The 25,767-nt window shown below is 37.4% G+C and overlaps 1 protein-coding gene across 6 annotated transcripts in view; it reads right to left on the bottom strand.

Annotated features, from left to right (window-relative positions):
* Positions 1–25,767, bottom strand: part of GPHN (gephyrin) — a 623,769-nt gene that overhangs the window by 34,980 nt on the left and 563,022 nt on the right. For all 6 annotated transcript variants that reach the window (XM_047863515.1, XM_047863519.1, XM_047863517.1 and 3 more), the window contains one exon: positions 22,497–22,618. In XM_047863515.1, coding sequence (XP_047719471.1) covers positions 22,497–22,618 — 122 coding nt within the window. The remainder of the gene's footprint in view (positions 1–22,496; positions 22,619–25,767) is intronic.

The following is a 25,767-nucleotide window of genomic DNA, read 5'->3' as shown; positions in this document are numbered from 1 at the left end:
AGAGTCTATCCTCTGGATGTTAGAAGGGTTACAAAGGCATACTTTGAGATTGATGAAGCAAGAAATAAAACAAAGTGCCAGGCATGAGGGCTTATGGGCAGATAGGAAGGCAAGGGTGAGCTAAAAAGAACTATCTAGTTACTATCTGAAACTATAATGCACTGCACTTGCATTCCTCTTTAAATGACAGAGTGCAGGAAGGGAGGCTTTTGAGGAATATCTGTCTAGCAATACCCTTGTTTTCTGAGAACTTCTTACCTGTGCAGAGGGGATGTTCTCTTTCTCTCCCCTGGACATTCAACATGCACATCGAAAAAGGGAGCAATCCTAGCTTCTGCTTTTCTAGTTCTAGTTCTAGTTGAGGCCTATTTTGCTCCTGGGTTCCATGAGATAGCCTTACATTTTCACATAAACCCCTCCTTTTTTTTATTATATGAAATTTATTGTCAAATTAGTTTCCATACAACACCCAGTGCTCATCCCAAAAGATGCCCTCTTCAATGCCCATCACCTACCCTCCCTCCCTCCCACCCCCCATCAACCCTCAGTTTGTTCTCAGTTTTTTTAGAGTCTCTTATGTTTTGGCTCTCTCTCCCACTCTAACCTCTTTTTTTTTCTTTTTTTCTTTCCCCTCCCCCATGGGTTTCTGTTAAGTTTCTCAGGATCCACACAGGAGAGAAAACATATGGTATCTGTCTTTCTCTGTATGACTTATTTCACTTAGCATCATACTCTCCAGTTCCATCCACGTTGCTACAAAGGGCCATATTTCGTTCTTTCTCATTGCCACGTAGTACTCCATTGTGTATATAAACCACAATTTCTTTATCCATTCATCAGTTGATGGACATTTAAGCTCTTTCCATAATTTGGCTATTGTTGAGAGTGCTGCTATAAACATTGGGGTACAAGTGCCCCTATGCATCAGTATTCCTGTATCCCTTGGGTAAATTCTTAGCAGTGCTACTGCTGGGTCATAGGGTAGGTCTATTTTTAATTTTTTGAGGAACCTCCACACTGTTTTCCAGAGTGGCCGCACCAGTTTGCATTCCCACCAATAGTGCAAGAGGGTTCCCGTATCTCCACATCCTTTCCAGCATCTCTAGTCTCCTGATTTGTTCATTTTGGCCACTCTGACTGGCGTGAGGTGATATCTGAATGTGGTTTTGATTTGTATTTCCCTGATGAGGAGCGATGTTGAGCATCTTTTCATGTGCCTGTTGGCCATCTGGATGTCTTCTTTAGAGAAGTGTCTATTCATGTTTTCTGCCCATTTCTTCACTGGATTATTTGTTTTTCAGGTGTGGAGTTTGGTGAGTTCTTTATAGATTTTGGGTACTAGCCCTTTGTCTGGTATGTCATTTGCAAATATCTTTTCCCATTCCGTTGGTTGCCTTTTAGTTTTGTTGATTGTTTCCTTTGCTCCATAAACCCCTCCTTTGCTTAAGCTAGCCTCATGTTTTTTTGTTAACTTGAAATCAAATGGTAGCTCTGTGAGATAGCATATATTTCCCCAAATTTCTTTTGGTAGTGAAGTTTTTTCATGTCCCTTTACCTTAATGCACTATTTGATGGGGGAGGGAGGGAAAGAGAAGGAGGTAAAGGGGGCGGAAGAGAAGTAGAAGATTTGTAACTAGAACATCATTTCACTCTTTTTCCAGGGGTGACAGAGGTAAGGAGAGGAGCTTGAGATTCATCTGAGAGGCTACCTTCAGTTCTCTAAGGCTCTATAAGAGATAAGCCAACTGGGAGGTGGTATAGCACAGAGATCAAGAGTACGCTCTAAAGTCAGATGCCTGAGTTTAAATCCTGGGGCTACTACCTGTTAGATGGAGAACCTTGGACAAGTTGCCTAACTTCTCTGTGCTTCAGCTTTCCTTCTACAAAGTAGAGATAGTATAGGGTTGTTATGAGGATTAAGTGACATAATACATACAAAACAGTTTATGGAATAGTATGCAGTCCAAACTAAGTTTTAAAAGAAAGGTTAGTTGTTGTTATTATTGCTGCACTACTGACAGAAGCTTATCATATAAACACACCTAACAATCTGGCAGAGTTCAACTTTAGCATGTTTGACAGTATAGGAGAATATTCATGACTAAAACAGAAGAAAATCATAGTTTGGGCCTCAGATACATTCAGAACTACATGTGAAAAGTCTAAATGGCTCAATAGCAAGTCAGGCCTGGTTCTGGCCTAAATAGTTTCATCTAATGTTCTCTTACTGGATCTGGATAAAATTCTCCTCTTCAAGCACTGGCCTGTCAATGAAGGTACTGGGGGTTGTTTGGCTTTGGGAAGCAAGCTCCCAAGGAGAAAACACAAAAATAGAAGTTTGAAAAATGGCTCACATGAGGTTCAAACGACAAACATAGGACTCTTTAAAATCATCCACTTAATTACTTATGCAGCCAAAAAGGTACCCAGGTATTTAATAAAGTTAGGATCTATGTGTAAAACACTTAAAAAACTTTAAAAAATCCCTTTCAAAGTTAAACACATTGGGCAAACCTCTTGGAAGAATTATATTCAATAATGGATGTATTTAAAGTATTATTTTAAATGTTCATTTATTTTTGAGAGAGAAAGAGAGTGTGAACAGGGAATGGGCAGACAGAGAGGGAGACAGAGTATCCAAGGTGGGCTGCACTGACAAGAGACAGTCTGATGTGGGGCTTAAACTCATGAACTGCGAGATCATGACCTGAGCCGAATTCAGATGCTTAACTGACCACCCAGGGCCACCCAGGTGCCCCTAAAGTATTTTTGAATTAAGTATTTTGTACAGGTTTTTCATCAATCTTTTTCATTTTGTGTTAGGGAAAAAGATAGGAACTTATCTAGTTGTGTTAAAATACTATAAGATATGCACATGTTGGGTTCCTGATTATTGCATGCCTAGAGCTCTCGGACCCTTTATCATTAGGGTGAGTCAAATGGTAGGAAAAAGGAGTAAATGGAAAGAATATAAACACAGGTTGATGTAGAATGTGGTTCTGGTGAATGGACAATGAATATCATCAACAAAATACAATTTTGTGTTAATATAAAGAGATATTAGCCAATTTCACCAATTTTATAATACGTAATTTATAGCATGTCAGCTCTAGAGGATTATAGTAAAGTCCTTGGAAACAAAGCAGCAGTGACATGCACATCTTCATGGATTAATCTTTGTATGTGGATAAAGGTCCTGGGATAGGCCAGCTGATGATGCAAATAAAAACACTTTTCAGTGAATTTTTTCTTAATCATTGTTTTTATATTATCTGGGGGAGATTTTTTCCCCCTATTTTATAAAACTGCAGAGTCATCAACTCTCCACATGAAAATTTCTAATTTTCAGAAATAAACTAAGAGGGATTTTATGCCAAGTCCTTACCATAATTTATTATGTTTCAAAGAATATTGTCAATGTTGCTTTCTACTCTGCTGCTCGTGTATTCCTGTGAATCTTAAGGTTGGAAAGGCCTTTGCGGGGGCGGGGGGGGGGGGTCGGGTTATTGTGTTCAGTATCACAGCTGGGTGCATTCTTTGGGTCTTTCTCTTCTCTTTCTCCTTCTGCCCCTTTCTTTGACTCTACTTTCTGTTGCATACTTCTGTGCCTGGGATCTAGTAAGAGATCACAGCTTACTAGAGGGACAAGTACAAATGTAGGAAAACAGAGGATCTATGACTTCATTTATGTTGTATACTGTAACTCCACTTATTACTTCACAATCAGTCTGTGAGGTGGATTGGACAGGTATTATCATGCCCATTCTACAGAAAAGGAAAGTAATATTCAGAGCAAAGTAGTGTTTTAAAGGTAGAGTAGACAGCAATAAGCGGCACAGCTAGAACTAAAACCTCTGGATCCTCATTATGTGTTTATTCCATCCTACTGACTAACCAGACTGACTGTCCAGTTTTTTCAGGAGTATGAAATGTCATATGAGGAAAATTCTCATGAGAATGGGCCCTTGTGCAAAAGCACCAAATAGAGGATGTTTAGGCAAAAAAGTGAGAATCTGCCTATGCTGACTAGAAAAGTACATGTGGGGACATGTTAGTATAATTCTGGGGAATGAAATAAATGTGATTCTTAATCCTATATTTAGATGGAAACTAAGCAAGATTTTGACTAAACATGACTTTATGGGCTTGTTTACAAGTCAGACATTTGCTCTCTTTTTTATGATATATACTGTTAAATTAATTAATTAGTTAATTAACTTACTTTGAGAGAGAATCTCAAGCAGGCTCCATGCTCAGCACAGAGCCTGATGTGGGACTTGCTCCCATGACCCTGGGATCATGACCTGAGCTGAAATCAAGAGCTGGATGCTTGACTGACCGAGCCACCCAGGCGCCTCTCATATTATATTTTAAATGACAACATATTTCCAACATAAGATAATAGCATAACACCCATGTATTCATCTCTCAGATTTGACAAATGCTGATATTTTTCATTTATTTCACATTCCCTCTCTGTCACCTTTTTACTTTTAAGAAATAAAAACAGATTTGCTTTCTAAGAGTAGGCAATTATCTGAATGATAAAAGGAATAGGTAACAAGTATTATAATTGTGGATATTACAGTAGAATAAAAACAATTCATGATTTTCTCAGTTGTGTTAGAAAGAGCATGGTATATAATTTTCTGAAAGATGGGAGAGTAAAACTAAAACATTATAATCTGATCCTTTAATATGACTGTATATATCTCACATGTGTTTTTCATATGACATTACTTTGTACATATTAGATAATTTGATATTTAAGAAATAAAAGTAATGACAATAACATGTATGTTGTAAAAGAACTATGCGCTTTTGGGTGCCTGGGTGGCTCATTAGGTTAAACATCTGACTTCACCTCAGGTCACGATCTCATGGTTTGTGGGTTTCAGTCCCGCATTGGGCTCTCTACTGTCAGTGCAGAGCCCACTTTGGATCCTCTGTCTCCCACTGTCTCTCTCTCTCTTTCACTCTCTGCCCCTCCTGTGCACACACACTCTCTCTCAAAAATAAATAAACTTAAAAAAAAAAAAAGAACTAGGCATTTTCACAGCTATGTGTTAATTTCATCATTCTATGAGTAGGCACAGGGAGAGAGGGCCCTGGGGTTCACAGAGGTGGTGAAAGGTTCAAGGTTACCCTATGTTCATTCTACTGTTCTTTTAAACTACAGTAATATTCACATAGTGAAAGATATTTTGTTATATACAGTGTGCCTTCAGATAAAAACTGTTTATTATTCTAACCTAAATATATAAATCTTATTTGTATATGTTAAATAGAGATGATAAAAACCCAACAATTTGTACTTTTAAAATTTGAACTATCTTCTCAGCATTGCTACTGGAGGGGATACTGGATTAAGCAGATTATGTTTCCTAGGTATATACCAGTACCTTTTCTCAAAGTGCAGCACATCTTAAAGGAATATTGTGATATCATTTATTTCTTCATTAACAACTGCAGTTTTAATTAGATTTGAATGGTGATTAATAATAATTTCTTTGAAGATAAATCTAATACCAGCATTAGTCTGGATTTACTAGCACTTTCTATCCATTTTCGCTTGAACTATTAAGTAACTACCCACTGTTCTCTTAGAGTACCAATATTATATAAAAGCATTCTACAAGAGAGCTGATTTAGAACAAAAAGCTAAAAAATGAAGTACTATGTGACAGAAAATAGAACTATTAATTGAAGGTCTAGAACCCAGTTTTGTCTCTACTGCTAATTAAGATGACTCTGAAAAACAAACATCACTTTTTGGGGTTTCATTATCCTTACCTGTAAAATAAGAACATTTCGACCACATTCTTTCTATTTCTAACATTCATTGATTTAAATTACTTGAAGCTAAGTGGAATATAGTTTAAGCACAAAGGTATCATTCTTTCCTTCCTTTCTCTCTCTCTTTCTTTTTGCATTTCACTAGAACACTGGCAGCTTGCCACTGGTGCTCGGCAATTCATGAGCTGTGATTTCTGTGCCTTTTACCACTTATGATCCTTTTTTCCACTACAACCATGTTCACCTAGTGGCCACACTACCCTAGCAGCCTCCTGCAGGCTGAGAATAAATAAAACTCTCAGTAGGCAAAGGAAAATACCAGCAATCTAAGAGGCCAGCATCTGGAGGGTGGTAGGATAAGCACAATATTTAGGACAGATGCTACTGAAGTAAAGCTGCTGGGGGAAATAAATAATTTTAGCAGCAATAACAACAAACAAAGCACTAATGGAGATAGACTTACAACATGAAAAGGATGTTTTGGAATGGAAAACATGATTTTCAAATTTTAAAATTTAGTAGATGAAGGTGGAGATAGTGCCTGGTGCAAACTCTGTCAGTGGCCTGAAAGCCCAAGTGGCAGAAAAACCTCAAAGGAATGTACAGAAATACAAAGGGAGGGAAGTCAGTGCAGGAAATAATAAGAAAATTGGAAGACAGAGCAAGAGACTGTAGATTACCAATAGGAATTCCAAAAGAAAAAAAGGAACCAATGAAGGAAGAAAATTTCATTTATTTGAAAAGGTCTTGGAAATTTAAAAAAATGTACTGAGTTCAAGACAAGATTGCCAAAAAATATAAACCTAAGAATGTCTTGGTACAATTTTGTAACTTCAAGGATAAAACAGAAAATCTTACCAGCTGTCAGACAGAAACATGGGGGTTATTAACAAAGGAAAATAATATTAGCTTTGGACTTCTTACCTACAATACCCAAACTGCAAAACCATAGATTACCATAAATATACTCTGAGAAAAAAGGCCTGCAAGCTCTAAATCCTATACCCAGTCAGACACCATTGACCTATAAGGATAGAAGAATCATATTTGTGAAAATGCAAAGATTCAGATAATAAATCAACCAGTAATGTTTTGGAATAATGACTCTAAATGAAAAAAAAATGGATCAGATCACAAATCTCAAGATAGGGGAAGACAAGGAGGGTAAGAAGCATTTTTGAAATACATATATAAACACATTTATAAAACTATATATATAGCTAAATCTAAATGAATAATGATCAAATAAACTGGGAAATTATAATGTATATACTAGATATGGATTCCCCAGAATGTGTACAGACTTACTACAAAAGACAACTTAATCCTCGTCTAGAATTCAAAGCATTTTCTCAGCAATACCTAAGTTTATGGGTGGGAGGAGATGGGGGAAGTAAAAGTTCACTGGTGTAGGGACATAGAGGAAATGGGAATGTCTTGGAAGAAGGATATAGTTAGCACCTTTTAAAAAATATAATAGTGGAGAAATGCATATTTGATTATGAGTATCAGAAATTGGAAGGAAAGCACAAGGGGAATGGTAAAGTCTAGCATACCTTCTAAAATAGTAAGGGGGCAAAAGGGAAAAATAGCACCTGGATGAAACCAATAACAGGAAAAAGGACAAGGAAGAAATAACAAAGTTGGATGAACTGTAAACATAAAGTAAGATGGGAGAAAAAAAGATCAAAGGAATAATTTATAGCAAACTTCACGGTAAAGCAAAATAAACTTTATGCCAGGATTAGGGTTATAGTGACTTAAGGCTGGTACGAGATTGAGCCTTTTTTTTTTTTTTAAAGGTCAAATCCCATTTGAATGTTATTCACAAAGGGTACAGTAAAAGAGGAAAGACTGGAAATCAACAGTAGGGTAAAGAGACACCAGCCAAGTGTAAATAAGCAAAAAAGCAAGAGTGGCATATTAATGTTGAAGTGGAATTTAAAAGAACTAAAAAGCATAGAGAGGCAATAAATTGTGATAAGAGGCAAATTTATAAATTTGATATGATAATGTGTAGCTGTCTCACAAGACAAGGTCTCATGTTATCTAGGCCTCTTGGTTGCCCTGACCTGTACATTGTAGGCACTCAATAAATAAACCAAATTAACCCTGGCTTCAACTCAATCTCTCTATAATAGCTTTGGGAATGAAGAGTGTGCAACTGTTACGACTATAACGTAATATAGTAATACTGTCTGCAGATGGAAGAGAAGATACTACTTCGCATTTATATAATCATAAATAGTGCCTTCTTTGAAAGTTTGTCATACAGAAGAGGGAGTAAATTTATTTGGTATTGCTCCAGAGGGCAGAATTAGGACTAATGGATGGAAGAAACAGGGGTGAAGACTTTGGCTTGCCACAGCAGCCATTCGACAAAAGAATGAAGATCTTTCTCACTAAAAGTGGCAAACAAAAACCTGATGGCTAGCTGTCAGAAATTTTCTCTAACATCTTCACTAGGTGAAAGTCTGAACTGGCTAACATCAGAAGTTCCTTTCAATTCTAAGATACTGTGATTCTCTGGAAATAAATGAAATTAGTATAAACACAACGACTATTTTCTTTTCACATAGAGACTGAAGCATAGAGGGAGAAACTGACTCCAGCATTGCAATGTAAGACTCATCTTGCAGATCATACTTTTTTCCTCTCACTTTTTGAACATCAGGAGCATTTAACTATTTGACTTGAGTAAACAAAGTAAAAGCATTTTTCTTCCCAAAGCTATGACATTCACTTTCAGCTTGGGGAATGGCTACCAATAATAATAATAATAATAAGAGTACTCTCCCCAGAATTCCAACTTAATCAGACATTAAAAAAGCTTAAAGTTAACAGAAAGGTAAAGCATATCTCAAAATAAATCTATCAGGGAATGCATGTAGCTTTCTCAATACTTTATGTACTTCAATTTCTGTGAAAGAATATGTCTAGAAGGTATCATATCTTTTGACTATAACATCTTTTCAGATTTCAGAGGGCTTTGGGAGACCATTTTCACTTCAGACTTTTTTTGCTTTTTAAAATCTGTGTCTGCCTTAAATTACTATAATCCTTATTTATTTGTTTATAAAGTAGGCTCCACGCCGAAAATGGAACCTGAACTCAAGACTCAGAGATCAAGAGTCAGATGCTCCACCGACTGAGCCACCCAGCTGCCACTAAATGACTACAATCCTGATTCTGACATAAAAAAAAAAAATTTTGTTTTGTTTTATGATGAAGTCTACCATAAAATTCAAAACCAAGACAGAGCCTTTACCCAAGTTTAGATTTTATGGATTTTAGAGCATTCAGAATGCAAATGCAGTTTTATTTTAAAATATTTAATATAAACACACAGATGGACAACAGCTGCTAATTAGTTTCCTGTTTCATCTGTTACACCAACTGTGAGTTGTATCATTTTAAGATGAGTGAGGATGACAGTAGAAAAAGGAGAAAAATTGTAGGATTTAGAGATTAAGGAATAATGGCAACTGATCATACCAAGATAACAAGAAAACAGTTCTGAACATAAACTAACCATAGACTAATTTTGTCAGAGGTCAAGGATAAATTTCTCAACTGCAAGTATTTCTGGGTATCTACTTCATGTATTGAATCAAATTCCATACTACATTTAGCCATCATTTAGTCCTTCTTCAGTCCCACTGGGTGTTTAGGCACTATAAAGCCATGTAAACACAGAAGAAAGCATGGTCCCTGCCTTTAAGTTTATAAGCAAGTGCAGAAAACATATGACAAAAATTTAGGAAAATAAATAAACTAAGCAATGAAATTAATATCATTGATGGAATTCACATACATAATTAAAGTGAAATTACATATAAGGTAAAATGGTATAAATGTTGAGTGGTACAGAATTTTCAGAATTGGCATGGGAGAATCCAGAAAGGCTTTCTAGAAGATATTACTTTCTATGGGGGACAAGTAAGAAAAACATTTCTAAATGTACAGTAATACCCAGAAGTTATGTTTAGAAGAATTGGCAACATCAACTATAACAGCAACTCTTAAGGGTTAAGAAAGGCAACTATAACAGCCACCAAGTCTGTCCCTGGGAGTGGGAATAATCTCTTGTTGTTAAGTCCATCTGTTGGGGTGCCTGGGAGGCTAGGTTGGTTAAGCATCCCACTCTTGATTTTGGCTCAGGTCATGATCTCAGGATTTGAGAGTTCTAGCCCTTTGTAGGGCTCTGCACTTGATAGTGTGGACCCTGTGTGGGATTCTCTGTCTCCCCCTCACTCTTTCCCTGAAAAATAAACATATAAACTTAAAAAAAAAAAAGAATGTGCTTTCATTTATTAAAAAAAGCACGCATGTTAAAGTAGAAAGCACATTTTTGGTTGGCCAATAGAAAATGAGAGTCCTCTCTTAATAAACAAATCTATTTAGAAATCTATCAGAAAAAAAATTATATTGATTCAAAATTAAAACTTTGCATTTTGAGCAGGAAAGGGTATTTATTTCTTTTTAAAAAATGTTTATTTACTTTTGAGAGAGCACATGAGCAGAGGAGGGGCAGATAAAGAAGGGGACAGAGGATCCGAAGCAGACTCTGAGCTGACAGCAGCAAGCCCAATGCCAGGTTCCAACTCACAAACCATGAGATTATGACCTGAGCTGGAGTCAGACGCTCAATTTATGGAGCCATCCAGCTGCCCCAAAAGGTATTTATTTCACAAGGGAAGAAAGGCAGTTTATAAAGATGACAAAAACTAATTAGATTTGGATCTAAATTCTCCTTGATATGTCCATTCTCACTGCTGTTGTTTAACATAGTGTTGGAAGTGCTAGCATCAGCAATCAGAAAACAAAAGGAAATCAAAGGCATCCAAATTGGAAAAGATGAAGTCAAGTTTTCACTTTTTGCAGATGACATGATATTATACATGGAAAACCCGACAGACTCCACCAAAAGTCTGCTAGAACTGATACATGAATTCAGCAAAGTCACAGGATACAAAATCAGTGTACAGAAATCAGTTGCATTCTTATACACTAACAATGAAGCAACAGAAAGACAAATAAAGAAACTGATCCCATTCACAATTGCACCAAGAATCAAAATACCTAGGAATAAACCTAACGAAAGATGTAAAAGATCAGTATGCTGAAAACTATAGAAAGCTTATGAAGGAAATGGAAGAAGATATAAAGAAATGGAAAAACATTCTGTGCTCATGGATTGAAAGAATAAATATTGTCAAAATGTCAATATTACCCAAAACTATCTATACATTCAATGCAATCCCAATCAAAATTGCACCAGCATTCTTCTTGAAGCTAGAACAAACAATCCTAAAATTTGTATGGAACCACAAAAGGCCCCGAATAGCCAAAGTAATTTTGAAGAAGAAGACCAAAGCAGGAGGCATTCCAATCCCAGACTTTAGCCTCTACTACAAAGCCGTAATCATCAAGACAGCATGGTATTGGCACAAAAACAGACACATAGACCAATGGAATAGAATAGAAACCCCAGAACTAGACCCACAAAAGTAAGGCCAACTAATCTTTGACAAAGCAGGAAAGACTATCCAATGGAAAAAAGACAGTCTCTTTAACAAAGGGTGCTGGGAGAACTGGACAGCAACATGCAGAAGGTTGAAACTAGACCACTTTCTCACACCATTCACAAAAATAAACTCAAAATGGATAAAGGACCTGAATGTGAGACAGGAAACCATCAAAACCCTAGAGGAGAAAGCAGGAAAAGACCTCTCTGACCTCAGCCGCAGCAATTTCTTACTTGACACATCCCCAAGGGCAAGGGAATTAAAAGCAAAAATGAGCTATTGGGACCTCATGAAGATAAAAAGCTTCTGCACTGCCAAGGAAACAATCAACAAAATTAAAAGGCAACCAATGGAATGGGAAAAGATATTTGCAAATGACATATCGGACAAAGGGCTAGTATCCAAAATCTATAAAGAACTCACCAAACTCCACACCTGAAAAACAAATAATCCAGTGAAGAAATGGGCAGAAGACATGAATAGACATTTCTCTAAAGAAGACATCCAGATGGCCAACAAGCACACGAAAAGATGCTCAACATCGCTCCTCATCAGGGAAATACAAATCAAAACCACACTCAGATATCACCTCACGCCAGTCAGAGTGGCCAAAATGAACAAATCAGGAGACTAGAGATGCTGGAGAGGATGTGGAGAAACGGGAACCCTCTTGCACTGTTGGTGGGAATGCAAACTGGTGCGGCCACTCTGGAAAACAGTGTGGAGGTTCCTCAAAAAATTAAAAATAGATCTACCCTATGACTCAGCAATAGCACTGCTAGGAATTTACCCAAGGGATACAGGAGTACTGATGCATAGGGGCACTTGTACCCCAATGTTTATAGCAGCACTCTCAACAATAGCCAAATTATGGAAAGAGCCTAAATGTCCATCAACTGATGAATGGATAAAGAAATTGTGGTTTATATACACAATGGAATACTACTTGGCAATGAGAAAGAATGAAATATCGCCCTTTGTAGCAACGTGGATGGAACTGGAGAGTGTGATGCTAAGTGAAATAAGTCATACAGAGAAAGACAGATACCATATGTTTTCACTCCTGTGTGGATCCTGAGAAACTTAACAGAAGACCATGGGGGAGGGGAAAGAAAAAAAAAAGGTTAGAGAGGGAGGGAGCCAAAGCATAAGAGACTCTTAAAAACTGAGAACAAACTGAGGGTTGATGGGGGGTGGGAGGGAGAGGAGGGTGGGTGAGGGGTACTGAGGAGGGCACTTGTTGGGATGAGCACTGGGTGTTGTATGGAAACCAATTTGACAATAAATTTCATATTTAAAAAAAAACAAATAAAAATTCTCCTTGATAGAAATTTCTACTTTTAGAACATTAGGTAAACACCAAGATGTTAGGATATGTTTTGTTCACAAATTGTAAGATGTAAGGCAACGGGCTTTGCCCAAATAACCACTGTACTGTTAACTCTATCTTGATAATTCCTCCTAAATGTGCTAGTTTTTTAAGAATCCAATTTGCTGTCTCAGTGCTTGTTCCTTCTGTTTCATGCTCTAATGTGAAGAGGCAGCTTCACAAATTGGCAACAACAGGAGCAGGCAATTCAAATCCCGCACACCAATCTATGACAGAGCCTAGGAAGCCCAGTATGATTTGAGTGGGGCAGCCTACTGTGATGGCAATTTTCCAGAAGGGGGAACCCTTTTCTTAATTATGGGAATTTCTCAGCCCTGCAGGCCTTGAAAGGCTAGAAGGGCTAAGTCAGCAGTTACAAGCTACATTACCAAGCTGTTTTAAAGCTGCGTAAAAACATAAACAGCTGAATAGTTAAAATCAGTCTTAGACATTATATAAACTTGATTAATGCTGAACTTTATCTAAAAAAAATTTCCCAAGGGGATTCTGTATATTTGGATCATGATTACTACTTATTTCATTGAAGAGGTAAATGTATAACATCCATCTATTTAAGCCCAAGGAAACAGCTCCCCAACTTTTTAAATTAGAGGCTTCCCAAATCCATCTGGAATTCTTTTCCCCTCCCAGTTTATATTTCTTTTTCTTCAGAAAGATAAAACGAATTATCTCAGCCACAAAGCTTTACATTGTGCATTTTTGGGGGATGTGTCTCAGTTAGTAACGGAATTCTGTTGTCAGCGCCATACTTTCTTGCCTGCTCCTATGGCTAGGTTTTTGGACTCACTGTGAAGGGACCCTGTAAGATTCTTCTGGACAGTTGCATAGTTTCTAGGTTCCATGGAAAGAAACGGTAGTATAGCAAAAGACGGCAGGGCTACCTGATCTAGGAGTTGTATTCCTACTTAGTGCTGTGTACACAGGGGTACCAAGACACTTCTTCATGGAGCTTCCTGCTGGGAAAGAATATATCCCTGGCTAACTATGAACAAATCCTTTTTCCACTCTGTATAAGCCACATAAAACAGCAATTTCTCTGAGAAATTTTATCAGGAAAGTGAGGGAAAGGAAAAACAAAGAAAAACATATGTGCCCAAATGATGACTATCTTAACCAAGTCTGCCCACAATTATCTTGGCTGGCAAATATGGTATGCCATACTCATTTACCTATCCAAACTTCCTCATTTGTCTCAGACTCTTCCCCCACAGTAGGGAAATAGTAGTAGTTCATGCTGCCTAGAGGACAAAAGGGGGCTAAGAAGTCATTGAACCAGCCATGGGAAAAAGAAAACCAGGACATCTACTATCCCATATTCAAGGTAGAAACAGGATGGAGCTTAGAAGTAGTTTATCCCTATAGACTCATACCAATTTGTGCCAATTAGAAACCTCTAGACTTGACTAATTTCATATTCAGGTTCATACTCAGTGGTCTCTCTCTTTCTTTTTCTGTTACTTCCTGGCACTTATTGAATAGTTACCATGTGCTGGCACTGTTCTAATTGCTGAGGATACAGTCATGAACAACTTGTTTTACATGCCTACCAGCAGTTGAGGACAGCAGTTATTTACCATTTTACCTCTGCCATCAACATAGTTTTGGATATGGCAGACACTCAACAAATGGTCACAAAATAAATAAAAATTTAAAGACACTCGCAAATAATTGTGGGTATATGCCAAGATTTAGTTATAGAGGTGTTCATCATTTACTTGCAAATGAGAAAGATTAGAAACAACCTAATGCCTAACAATAAGGGATTGTATAAATACGTAATATTAAACTTTATACTAGAGAATAATATATAGGCATTTAAGTGATATAGCAGAGAACTATGTAATCAGATGTTTATGGTACATTGTGGAAAAATGAAAAGTTATAATAAGAGTATGATTTCTTTGTTTTCTTACACTCACACATATATGAACTCTATACACACATAGAATTGAAGAATAAAAGGAGAGTAATACTGGGTAATGGGATTATATGTTAATTTCCTTTCTTTGCTTTTTTTTGATGAACCTATATTTTCTAAATTTTCTTCAATGAACATTTGTTTATTCTAAGATTAAAAAGTTACATTAAAAATGTACACTAGAACCTCTAGAACAATGGCCCAAGAGGTGCATAATAGAATTGGACCAGGAATAGAAGATGATCATGTTAACCCATATCTAAAGTCTTTTAATGTCTTACTACTAATTACATCTCTGTAGACAGCATTAAAAGATACCATGCAGTTAGTACAAAGCTGCTAGCTTCAGGTAAGTCTTTTTTGCACAGCTAATTTGTAACTCACAGATTATGTAAAATTGGTTGTTTGTAACCTAGAACACCTTTCTATATAAACATCTATAAGTACTACACATGGTGGGTATGATTCTAGAGTAAACAAACAAACCTTAATTTAGCTCATAATGTTACTCGTATATTGTGGAATTACCCTGCAGTACTAGCCTGAACTGTGGAAGCAAGATGGAAGACTGAAGAAACAATGTTGAAATATAAAGCATTTGCTTATGACATCTTCCCACCTGCCTTTCTTTAGTCATTTCCTGCGGCTAATGCACTTCTTGCTGGGCCCCTAGTATCTTGCTATGCTAAGGTTCTGTTTCCGTACAGTTTTCCCACTGCCTCAAAGAACTCCAAGTTCTAAGTGATTTACTCCTGTTCATTCAGGACAGCAGATTTACTCAGATGTTGGATGTCTGGTTTAAATGTATTCACATTAATATGCAAACTTTCAAGTAGAATACTTTTTAACACAATTGTTTCTTTAAATATTATATTATCAGAAAGTATAGCAAAGTGAATAGAACACATTCAGCCAGTATGTGGGATATCTGGGCTTAACAAACATCTCTCCTAAATAGGCTACATTGTGAGGGTCAGGCAGCAAGGAGATTAACGGTACCACTAAATTGTTCTTGTTGTTCCTGGCCTTCCCCCCTACTTCTCAAAATGCTTTTTCTCCCTTCCCTTCTTTTAATGTAGTGACAGAGAAACTTTATATGGTGAGTAGGGAAAAAGGAAAGAATAAGGTTGGCTGTTTAGGAATCTAGGTTATTTGTAAGTTGAATAAATGTAGGGCTGACTACAAAAATATTATACATTCACACTGTGTGTATGCTCTCTTCTCTTTTCCTTTCTCCTTTATCTCCCACCCCCACAAAAGATACTATGAACTTGGTGTAACAAATTATCCAAACATAATAAATATCGCAAATGCAGCCCCAGCAGCTGTGAGAAGAAAGGTAAAGGAAGAAATTATAAAAGGAAGACTGTAATAAATCCTCCTGTCATTTTCCTCATTTCTATATCATCTATATCATCTAAAGATTTGGATTCTGCAACTCAAGTCTTTAAAATTCATTTATAACTACACAGTTAATATGTAATTCACAATTTAAACTAAATTTTCCCCTCTGGCTTTTGAAATGTTCACAGCTACTATTTACTAAGGGGTTTTATTCATTAAAATAGATATGGCCTATTTAGTTTATTAACCTTAATATTAATGAAATACAGATGCTAACTCCAATTAAAAGGGTAGCATGGTAGAGCAAAAGGTTCTAGAAAGGTCCCCGGAGTTAAGACAGGCCTGGGTTGAACTCCTTACTCCGCCTTTTACTAGCTGCGTAACTCTGAACAGTTTAATTTTTTTAAGTTTCAGTACTATTATCTCCAAAATGGGGATAACAGACACTTATCTGGCTCTGTTGTTTCAAGAGGCTTAAATAAGACACATAAGTGAGAGAACGTAGTACAGTGCTATTTATATATGATGGGTACTCAATGAAGACTGACATGTTTGCAGTAAGGAGTCTGGAGAAAATGGATGTATATTGGGTGGGAAGGGAAGAGAGTAAAGGATCAGAATTGAAAACTTCTTTGTATTCTTACTAATAACTGTATCATTCATCTCTGTAGTACCAAGGACTGGTACAATACCTGACACAGTAACCCCTCATAAAAGTTTGTTGAATTATTAGGGTGTGCTTATCCATATATAATAAAGCCCCAATTCTGCCACAGGTATAGAATACACACCTTAGAAAGGTCATACTGGTAGCAGAATCGAGGGTGAGTTAGAGGAGAAGAAGACTTCAAGAATGGACACCAGTTAAGATGGCAGTCTCATATGTCTAGACAAAAAATAAATGGAGCCCTGAACTAAGCCAGGACAGTACGGATGAAGGGATGAGAATGCAGAGAAGAAATATCAAGAAGGGAAAATCTCCAGGACTTAAATACAGGGGTGAGTGAAAGACAGGACCTATGATGACGTGCTCAGGTTTTTTCTGGCTTGGGTGACTGGGTAGGTGGTGAGGCAGTCACTGAGATAGAAGAATGAAAGGAAATGGAACAGGGCAGTCGTGGGGAGAGGCGGTGAGTGAGGTGAGGGGATGGTGAACTGATTTTTGGACAGGTTGAGTTTGCAATGCCCACTGAACTTAAAGAAGATGCACCTAGGAAGTAAGTAGATCTAGGCATGGAGCCCAAGACAGAGATGAAGTTTGGGAGTCATTGGCATAAGGAATCAGAAGGACAGAAAGCCAAGAGGGAGCAATGGGGACTCCTAAATTTAGGGAATGAACATAGGAAGAGGAGCTACAAAAATCAAGAAAAGATAAACTACAAATAAAACATGAAGAAGTGGAAATGGTGTACTGCTAGTGAGGAATGTAAAACTGTGGTAGACAGACCTAATAGCTGGGTTTTGCAGGCATTTTATTTGTGTTTATAGTCACATACCATTTTGATGAGGCTTTGTAATCCAGATGAAGACAAATCAACATTGACACTCTTCTGTTATATGTAATAACCTTCACAATGTCTTTTGATTTAATCTCTTAAAGAAATTCTACTTCCAAATGTGAGTTTAAGCTCTGTAACTTCATAAAACATTTTTATTACTAATCTCTAAATTCTAGTACATTTCTAGTACATGTAATTTCAAAGGCAAGATCTAGGTCTGTTTAAGCTTTGTATCTTCAATAGCCTTGGTCTTAAGATTCATAGTAGATGCATGACTAAATTGACAAAAATCCTTGTTATTTCCTGTGATCCATGGACCAACAGCTTGGTGTCCTTGGGAGTTTGTTAGAATGCAAAATCTTGGCCCACCCCACAACTGCTAAATCAGAATCAGCATTTAAAAAAAAAGCTTATTTATCTGAGTGTGTGTGTGTGTGTGTGAGAGAGAGAGAGAGAGAGAGCGAGAAAGAAACAGAGAGAGAGGGGTAGAGAGAGGGAGACAGAGAATCTCAAGCAGGCTCTGCACTGTCAATGCAGTGGGCTCCATCTCATGAACCACAAGATCATGACCTGAGCCAAAATCAAGAGTTGAACGCTTAACTGACTGAGCCACCCAGGTGCCCCAGAATCAGCATTTTAAATAAGATCTCTAGCTGATTCTCACAGGTACACAACCAATACTTCCTGACTGACTGAACAATGAATAAATAAATTGTATTGTTATACCTAGTCCATCTCCAACTTTATATTAGGTTTTTTTTTTTTTTTCAACGTTTATTTATTTTTGGGACAGAGAGAGACAGAGCATGAACGGGCAAGGGGCAGAGAGAGAGGGAGACACAGAATCAGAAACAGGCTCCAGGCTCTGAGCCATCAGCCCAGAGCCCGACGCGGGGCTCGAACTCACGGACCGCGAGATCGTGACCTGGCTGAAGTCGGATGCTTAACCGACTGCGCCACCCAGGCGCCCCCATCTCCAACTTTAGCCCATGTGAAATGCCTTGGTCAAATTATCTTTGTAAAATAATGGTTATGATGTCAATTTCGCTTTTTTTTTTTTTAAAAAAAAAGTTTCAAATTTAAATGAATTGGGTAGTTTCTGCTTGGATTGCAAAGCCTTTCAAAGTCTGGCCTCAAATTTCTACCAAATTCACCTCCATTATCCTTCTACCTAAACCTCCTGTTCTAATCATTCTGGCCTGACTTTGAGTAGCTCGCTGTTTATTTCTACTTCTGTATTTCATTTTCTACTTCTCTACTTTTTATTCATTCCATGTTTCCTACTTGATTAACACACTCTTTTTCTAACTATACAAATTCTATTCATCCTTCATGTTTTAGCTAACATTGCACCTTTATATAAAAAGAAAAATAACTCTGACCACTGTAGCGCATAGTTATGATTCCTTTCTAACATATGTAGTTATTATCTTGTCTTCATAATGATAGCAAAGAATTGCAGATTGATAATTTCAAGACTTAAATTCCATTTTCACCTCTGCCAGTAACTTGCATAATGCTGGGCAAGTTCATTTAACATCTCTGTTTCAAATTTGTCTTTTTAAAAAACTGCTAGGAACTCCAACAGTCTTGTGTTACACATGCTGTGAGAAATTGTCTTATGGAATATATTTTAATACACACAAAATGCTTATAAGTGAATGCTTTTAAAATACAGTTGCTAACTATCAGGTATTTGTTTGTTTTCTTTTTTTTTTTTTAATTTTTTTTTTCAACGTTTATTTATTTTTGGGACAGAGAGAGACAGAGCATGAATGGGGGAGGGGCAGAGAGAGAGGGAGACACAGAATCGGAAACAGGCTCCAGGCTCCGAGCCATCAGCCCAGAGCCCGACGGGGGGCTCGAACTCACGGACCGCGAGATCGTGACCTGGCTGAAGTCGGACGCTTAACCGACTGCGTCACCCAGGCGCCCGACTATCAGGTATTTGAAGCACCTTTCCCCAAATTTTCACGATACCCTCTTTTTAAATAACATGTACAATAAACAGAGGAAAAATTAAGCCTAATTTAATTATAGAGTCTTAGTCTACAATTTCAACATTTATCATTATAATTATGGTTGGTGATAAGAATAAGAGCTGAGAAGTAGAATCATAGAATTTAAAAACCAGACTCCAACCATATTTTAAACATAAGAATAGAGCTCTTACTCCCTACTCTTATCTGTCGCAACTGAGCAGGGGTTCTGGGCTTGCTGACATTCTTGAGCTGTTTCTCTCCTTGCTTTAAAGAAAGTGTAGTTTCTCCCATGACCCTCTTGTTTCCCTGGAGAGCTTCACAGAGAGGCTTCTGTATAACATTTGCTTTCATTAGCAAAGGGCTACATAGGAACGAGAAGAATGAAGAGGGAGGCAGCCTTCACAGAGTATCAACAGGCTGCAGATTAAATGTACCTTGTTTCCTTTGCTAAATTCCCAGCACACATTTCCATTAGAACAGTTATAAATTCTTTCCACCCACATTCCACCTCTGCATTCTAACCATTTACTCTGGGCCTCTTTAATATAGCACTCTAAGACTGAGAAAGTCTAGCTTTGCATTGTTGTATTTTAAAAACATTGTTCTCAGTTTTCTGGAACATATTTTCATTTGAGAAAAGGATATGCACTAGAGATATGTATATTCTCAGAACTGCCTATATCTTGCTTATACTTTTATTGTTCTTTATATTGTTTTCAAGGAACATTTTGGAGTTAACATATGAAACCAATATTATTAGTAAACATCTACCATAACTCAACAGTGTGGGCCTGAGACAATTAAATATTAGCGTATCAACATATGAGGCCTTCAATGGTGTAACGGCAGCAAAAACAGTATATCAAGTAAGCAATTGTTTTTATATACAAAAGTGCAAAAATAGGGGCGCCTGGGTGGCGCAGTCGGTTAAGCGTCCGACTTCAGCCAGGTCACGATCTCGCGGTCTGTGAGTTCGAGCCCCGCGTCGGGCTCTGGGCTGATGGCTCAGAGCCTGGAGCTTGTTTCCGATTCTGTGTCTCCCTCTCTCTCTGCCCCTCCCCTGTTCATGCTCTGTCTCTCTCTGTCCCAAAAATAAATAAAACAAAACAAAACAAAACAAAACAAAACAAAACAAAGTGCAAAAATAGGAGGAGTGGACAGAATTATAGTCCAGAAAAGCTCAAGGTAAAAATGACACACACACAAAAGTGCTTCCTTTACCTTATAATATTTCTTACAGCCCATTAATGCCCTTGAAGGCAAGGCCAGAGGCAGTTGTAGGTGGGAAACAAATCCTAAACAATCTGGTGAGTTGGTCCCTAGAGTTTCTGGACCTACTCTGTGCTTTTGGAACTCTTGGGTTCCTCTTATCTCTTTTGGGAAGTTAATTTTTGTCTTTTGTAAAGGTGTACCTGCGTCAGGATAACTTTTGGGTGCTTGAAGTTTATATGAAAGGACAGGTTAGGGATGCCTGGGTGGCTCAGTTGTTTAAGCATCTGACTCCTGATTTTGGCTCAGGTCATGATCTCACGGGTTTGTGAATTGGAGCCCTGCATCTGGCTCTGAGCACTGATAGTGTGAAGCATGCTTAGGATTCTCTCTCTCTACCCCTCCAGCGTACTCACTCTCTCTCAAAATAAATAAATAAACTTTTAAAAAAGTTAAAAAAAAAAAGGACAGGTTAATAGTTAGGCCCAAATTCACATAACTACTCGTCCTCCTGCTGCCCCCCCACCCCCGGCCCCCTTTTTTTTTTCAGTGGTTATTTCTACTCTTTCCCAAGGGCTAGGGAGCCTGGGTCAAAGTGATATTAAGTAACTGTCTTCACCAGCATGGGTTCTAAGTTGGCTGGTTACTCAGTTATGGGCATCTCTAAAACTAAGTATCCAAGTAAATACAAAGGTGAAGATTTTAAAAACAATGACATTTGAAAACATGTCTAACAGACTCTGTATTCCAATATCCTCAGACAAAGAAAAAAAACTATGAGGAAAGGAGAGAACTTTGAAAGGTGAAAGAACATAAAACTACTCCCTTTCATGTTATCAGCAAGATGCTATGTCCAAGGTTTGGATTGTGTTGTGTCCAGTTTGAGCTTAAGCTGGGGTGTAAGTGTCAGGGCATACTCTGAAATAGTAAGGTGGTGCCTCTTCAAAAGCACATTTGCTGGGAAATTCTTACCTTGTCCTGGGGAAGAAAGATCCAGATATAATGAGCTTTTCTCAGTGACAAGGTGGTTACAAGAAAGAAAGGGGCAATTATGGGTGACAGATACATCATGCTATCTATCACTTAGCTTTGTCTCTGAGCTTTGTCTCTACCAGGTTGATGTTTGAATATTACTAAAAAAAGCAGGCAAGTGTCTTGTGAACTGGAAATCCTGATGAGAGAGGGCTGCACGGCAGTGCTGCGTGGTAGTGGGGTGCTCAGAAAAAGACTTGATCTTGATCACAGGTTGGAAGGTACAGAAATCCTTGGGGGAATTTAGCAGAGGGCTGAGTTAATTTAGTATATGCGGTAATTGCTCTTAGAGATGGGCAATTCTAGTCACAGATTCTAGTTACAGATGGGTGAATGAAGCCTGGAGAAACTTGGGTTACATAAGGCTACAAAAATCAATATAAAAGTCCTAGAAAAAACTGTACTTAAACTACAAAGGAGCAGTTAGTGCTAATTTTGACATTCTTTTTTATCTTCTTACCCGTGTCTTCCCTGTCTTTCTTGAAACAAGTGTGGGTGAATAGCAATAATACCATCACCATTAATTCCATTAGAATAAAGCCAACACTATCAAAAAAGACCCTTGTAAACTTAACATACCCACAGGAGAGCAAAAAGTATTTCTCCTGTTGTAATAGGCATTCTAGGAAAATGTCCCTAAAGGACATAGACATGTCCATAATTTTTTGGCTTCTGAAGAATGAGATTATTGAAAATTATTGTATTAAATTTGTCTCTTTAGCAACAACCCCACCTAGTTAGTACTCCCAAAATTCAAATTTGTACAAAAACAACTTCCAAATAAAATCCAATACTTACTTGTCTCCCACAATTCCCAAGTTGATTGTGGGGTAACCATGTTCCTGAATTGTTGCTAAGAGGGTTGAACGATTGCTGTCTCGAATCTTTCCTGGTAAGAGGTCATCTTCAGGATTTAGCAGCTACAAAGCCAAAAAAACCACCACAAATTATTCTCTTAGGATAATGTTGCTTATGGTTAATGGAAAAGAAGTAGATGTAGGACACAGGGGTTAGCATATCTAACACCTACAACAGTATCTGGCACATAGAAGGTACACACCCAAAGGGTCCCTGGATAGAGAGTATAGGAGGTTGGAAAAAATGTCCCTCCAGAATTAAAAAGCATTCAGAAGTTTAAATGGTGACTAAATAGCAGGCCAGATATCACACCTGCTTTGGCTACAATTTGACAATAGTGGTTTGTAGAGATTGGCCTTCCCAGTGGTTGCTCACAGGGGCAAACTAAAGAAAACAACTTTCTTTTTCCCCTCCCAATATTCTTTTCTAGTTTGTCTTTCACTGAGAACATCTGAGGTAGAGACTTTGTGACATATTTTCAAGTCTGAAGAAAATGATTTTTTATATTTTTTTTCAAGCTTTTGATCTCTTCTCTGAAGCGGGATCAACAATATCAAAGAAGTTAAACTTACTTGAAGGAGAGGGAGACAAGTATCTCGTCTCTTTAGTAGCAAAATTAAACAAGTAATACTTAACTAGAAATATGCATAATTATCCCATGACTCTGAATTGAATCACCCTTTAGAGATTTAATATCTCCCATTATGTCTATGAAAAAAATTATTGGAAACTTATTCTATGTTAGGATGTTTCAGTGAGGCAGTGTGGTATATAGTGGGAAGAGCTTGGGATTCAGACATTCAAATTCAAGTTACCTAAACACATTATGCCTTAATGCTCTTACTTATGACATATAGTACTAATAATTGCTTTTAAAAGTAGTTAGGACTGGGGTGCCTGTGTGGCTCAGTCGGTTAAATATCCGACTTCAGCTCAGGTCATGATCTTGCGGTCCGTGAGTTCGAGACCCACGTCAAGCTCTGAGCTGAGAGCCTGGAGCCTGCTTCGGATTCCGTGTCTCCCTCTCTCTGACCCTCCCCTGTTCATGCTCTGTCTCTCTTTGCCTCAAAAATAAATAAACGTTAAAAAAAAAGTAGTTAGGATTTATTGAAGTAATGAACACTCAGTTAATGTGGGTAAATATATAATAAATATGATTATCTTCCTTCATGAAAAATGACATTTAAAGAGCACCTATTTTACCCCAACTATTTTCATATTTTACTCCTAGATGCTAGTGTAGATGGAATTAGCTTATAATGTAAATACAGATTTAGATCAGATTATAACATACTTCAGAGGAGTGGTCCTTAACACATGCAGACACACCAACGTACAACTTTAATTTACACATCAATTTTAAGATGTACTTTGAATCCAGAAATACAAAATGAATAAAAAGTACATCTTGGAGGTGAAAAAATCTGGACTATTACCTTAGGAAGTTGAAGGCAAGCCTGCACATTTTAGATACTTAGGCTGTTAATATGGCCAATACCTAGAGCTTCATATCTCAGTTCTCCCAAACAATAACCCCAAGCCCCTTCAATCTTCCTTCTGACTCATTAGTGATACCATGTGGAAGGACATTTGGCTTTATGTTGAAAAGTAGTAGCTTTGCAACCAACTGTTCCCTTAAAATAGCTAGAGAAAAACTGATCATCTTATTCAGTGTCACCTGGGAGTCTTCCCTTCAAATACTGCATTAATTTAACTTAATCAGATGCCATGTGACATTGCAACCCACTTTCATCCTTAGTCTGGCAGAGCTTAGAAAATTGCTATTGCAGTGCTAATATAGATTAATTTTCTGATCTTAATTAACACACAGTTATTGAAGTCATTATAATTTTATAAAGGCCAAGGCTTACAGTTCTTTAACTCCATTAATCAGACAAGTTGCTTCAGAAAGAAACTGTGTGGTTATATAATTTTTTTTTTCACAAAAGGGTACTGACTAACTAAACAAGAGCCCTGTTTTTAGGGTGTTATTTTGCTGTAAACAGTTCTAGAAATAACAGAACAATTAGAGATCATTGGAGAACTAGTCATTTATCTGTAAAGCTGACATGATAAAATAATACTTAGTTAAATGAGGGTGTGGGATTTACAGTGCATTTCATGTATTTTCAAAGAAAAACAGAACTGAATGGGAGATTAAGGCTGAATATACTAGAACAAATTCACAATATTTCCTTTTAAAACTTAATCTTATTTTTTGGTTATCTTATACTTCTGGTCATCTTTGAAATGATGCCTGAAACCTGCCACAGTTAAAATACAAAAGAAAAAAAAAACAAAGTAAAACAACACATAACCCATTATCTCCCTACCTTGTTACTTTCCTGTCTACCATATATTAAATTTCAATTTCCTGTTTCTGTTACTAGTGGTGCTACTGTCTTTCAAACATTTAAACTTTGATTCTTTTTATTTCCCTTTGTAGTTCACTATCTTCCCAAAGATCACAGTTCTTAAGAACATGCTAATAACATATCTTCCTTGACCCTATGGTTTTAGTCATTCTCTTACCCAGGCGTCCCACCCCTTCATTTCAGATATTCAATGTCTAAATGTCTACAAATCATTATAATTGGCTATCATACATACAAACTCTTTCCTTCTGAGAAACAGAAACATCAATTTGCAAAACTGTACTATTATTTGTATAACAGAGAAACTGTACCAAACCATGACAAGTAACTCAAACAACTATCTTAAGTCAAATTGTTTTAACATAAACTTGTTTAGACTTATATACTCCAAGACCATGGACAAATTGAGACCATGATAACTCCAGATGGACTCATGTGCTCCAAAGATGAGACCATTTCAGCAACTCACCTATTTTATAAAATCTGACCAGTCTCTGCCTAGACCTTACTTGCTAATTTCGACCTTAAAACCACCCCCAGTTCTCATGACCAACCTCAGTTCTCAAAGTCCTGTATATATCCTTCTGTAATATCCTCCATTTCTGGCACTACTGGGATTCTTCCATGGTGATGCTCTCCCTTGCTCAGAAATTTTTATAGAGCTTTGTATGATCAACAAATTTCCCTGGTGGTTGTTGTATCAAGACTTTGATAGTCCTAGAGGTCCCACCAAGACTTAGACAAGACCCTTTCCTACGAGTATTCTTTTATTGGTTACATTGAACTTCACTGAGGTCTCTTGAGTCTCTTTGCTCCAGAGATTCTTTGCTTATTAT

This window comes from Prionailurus viverrinus, chromosome B3 (genome assembly GCF_022837055.1).
Source record: "Prionailurus viverrinus isolate Anna chromosome B3, UM_Priviv_1.0, whole genome shotgun sequence".
Lineage (NCBI taxonomy): Eukaryota > Metazoa > Chordata > Mammalia > Carnivora > Felidae > Prionailurus > Prionailurus viverrinus.
This window is presented reverse-complemented; position numbering and strand designations above follow the sequence as displayed.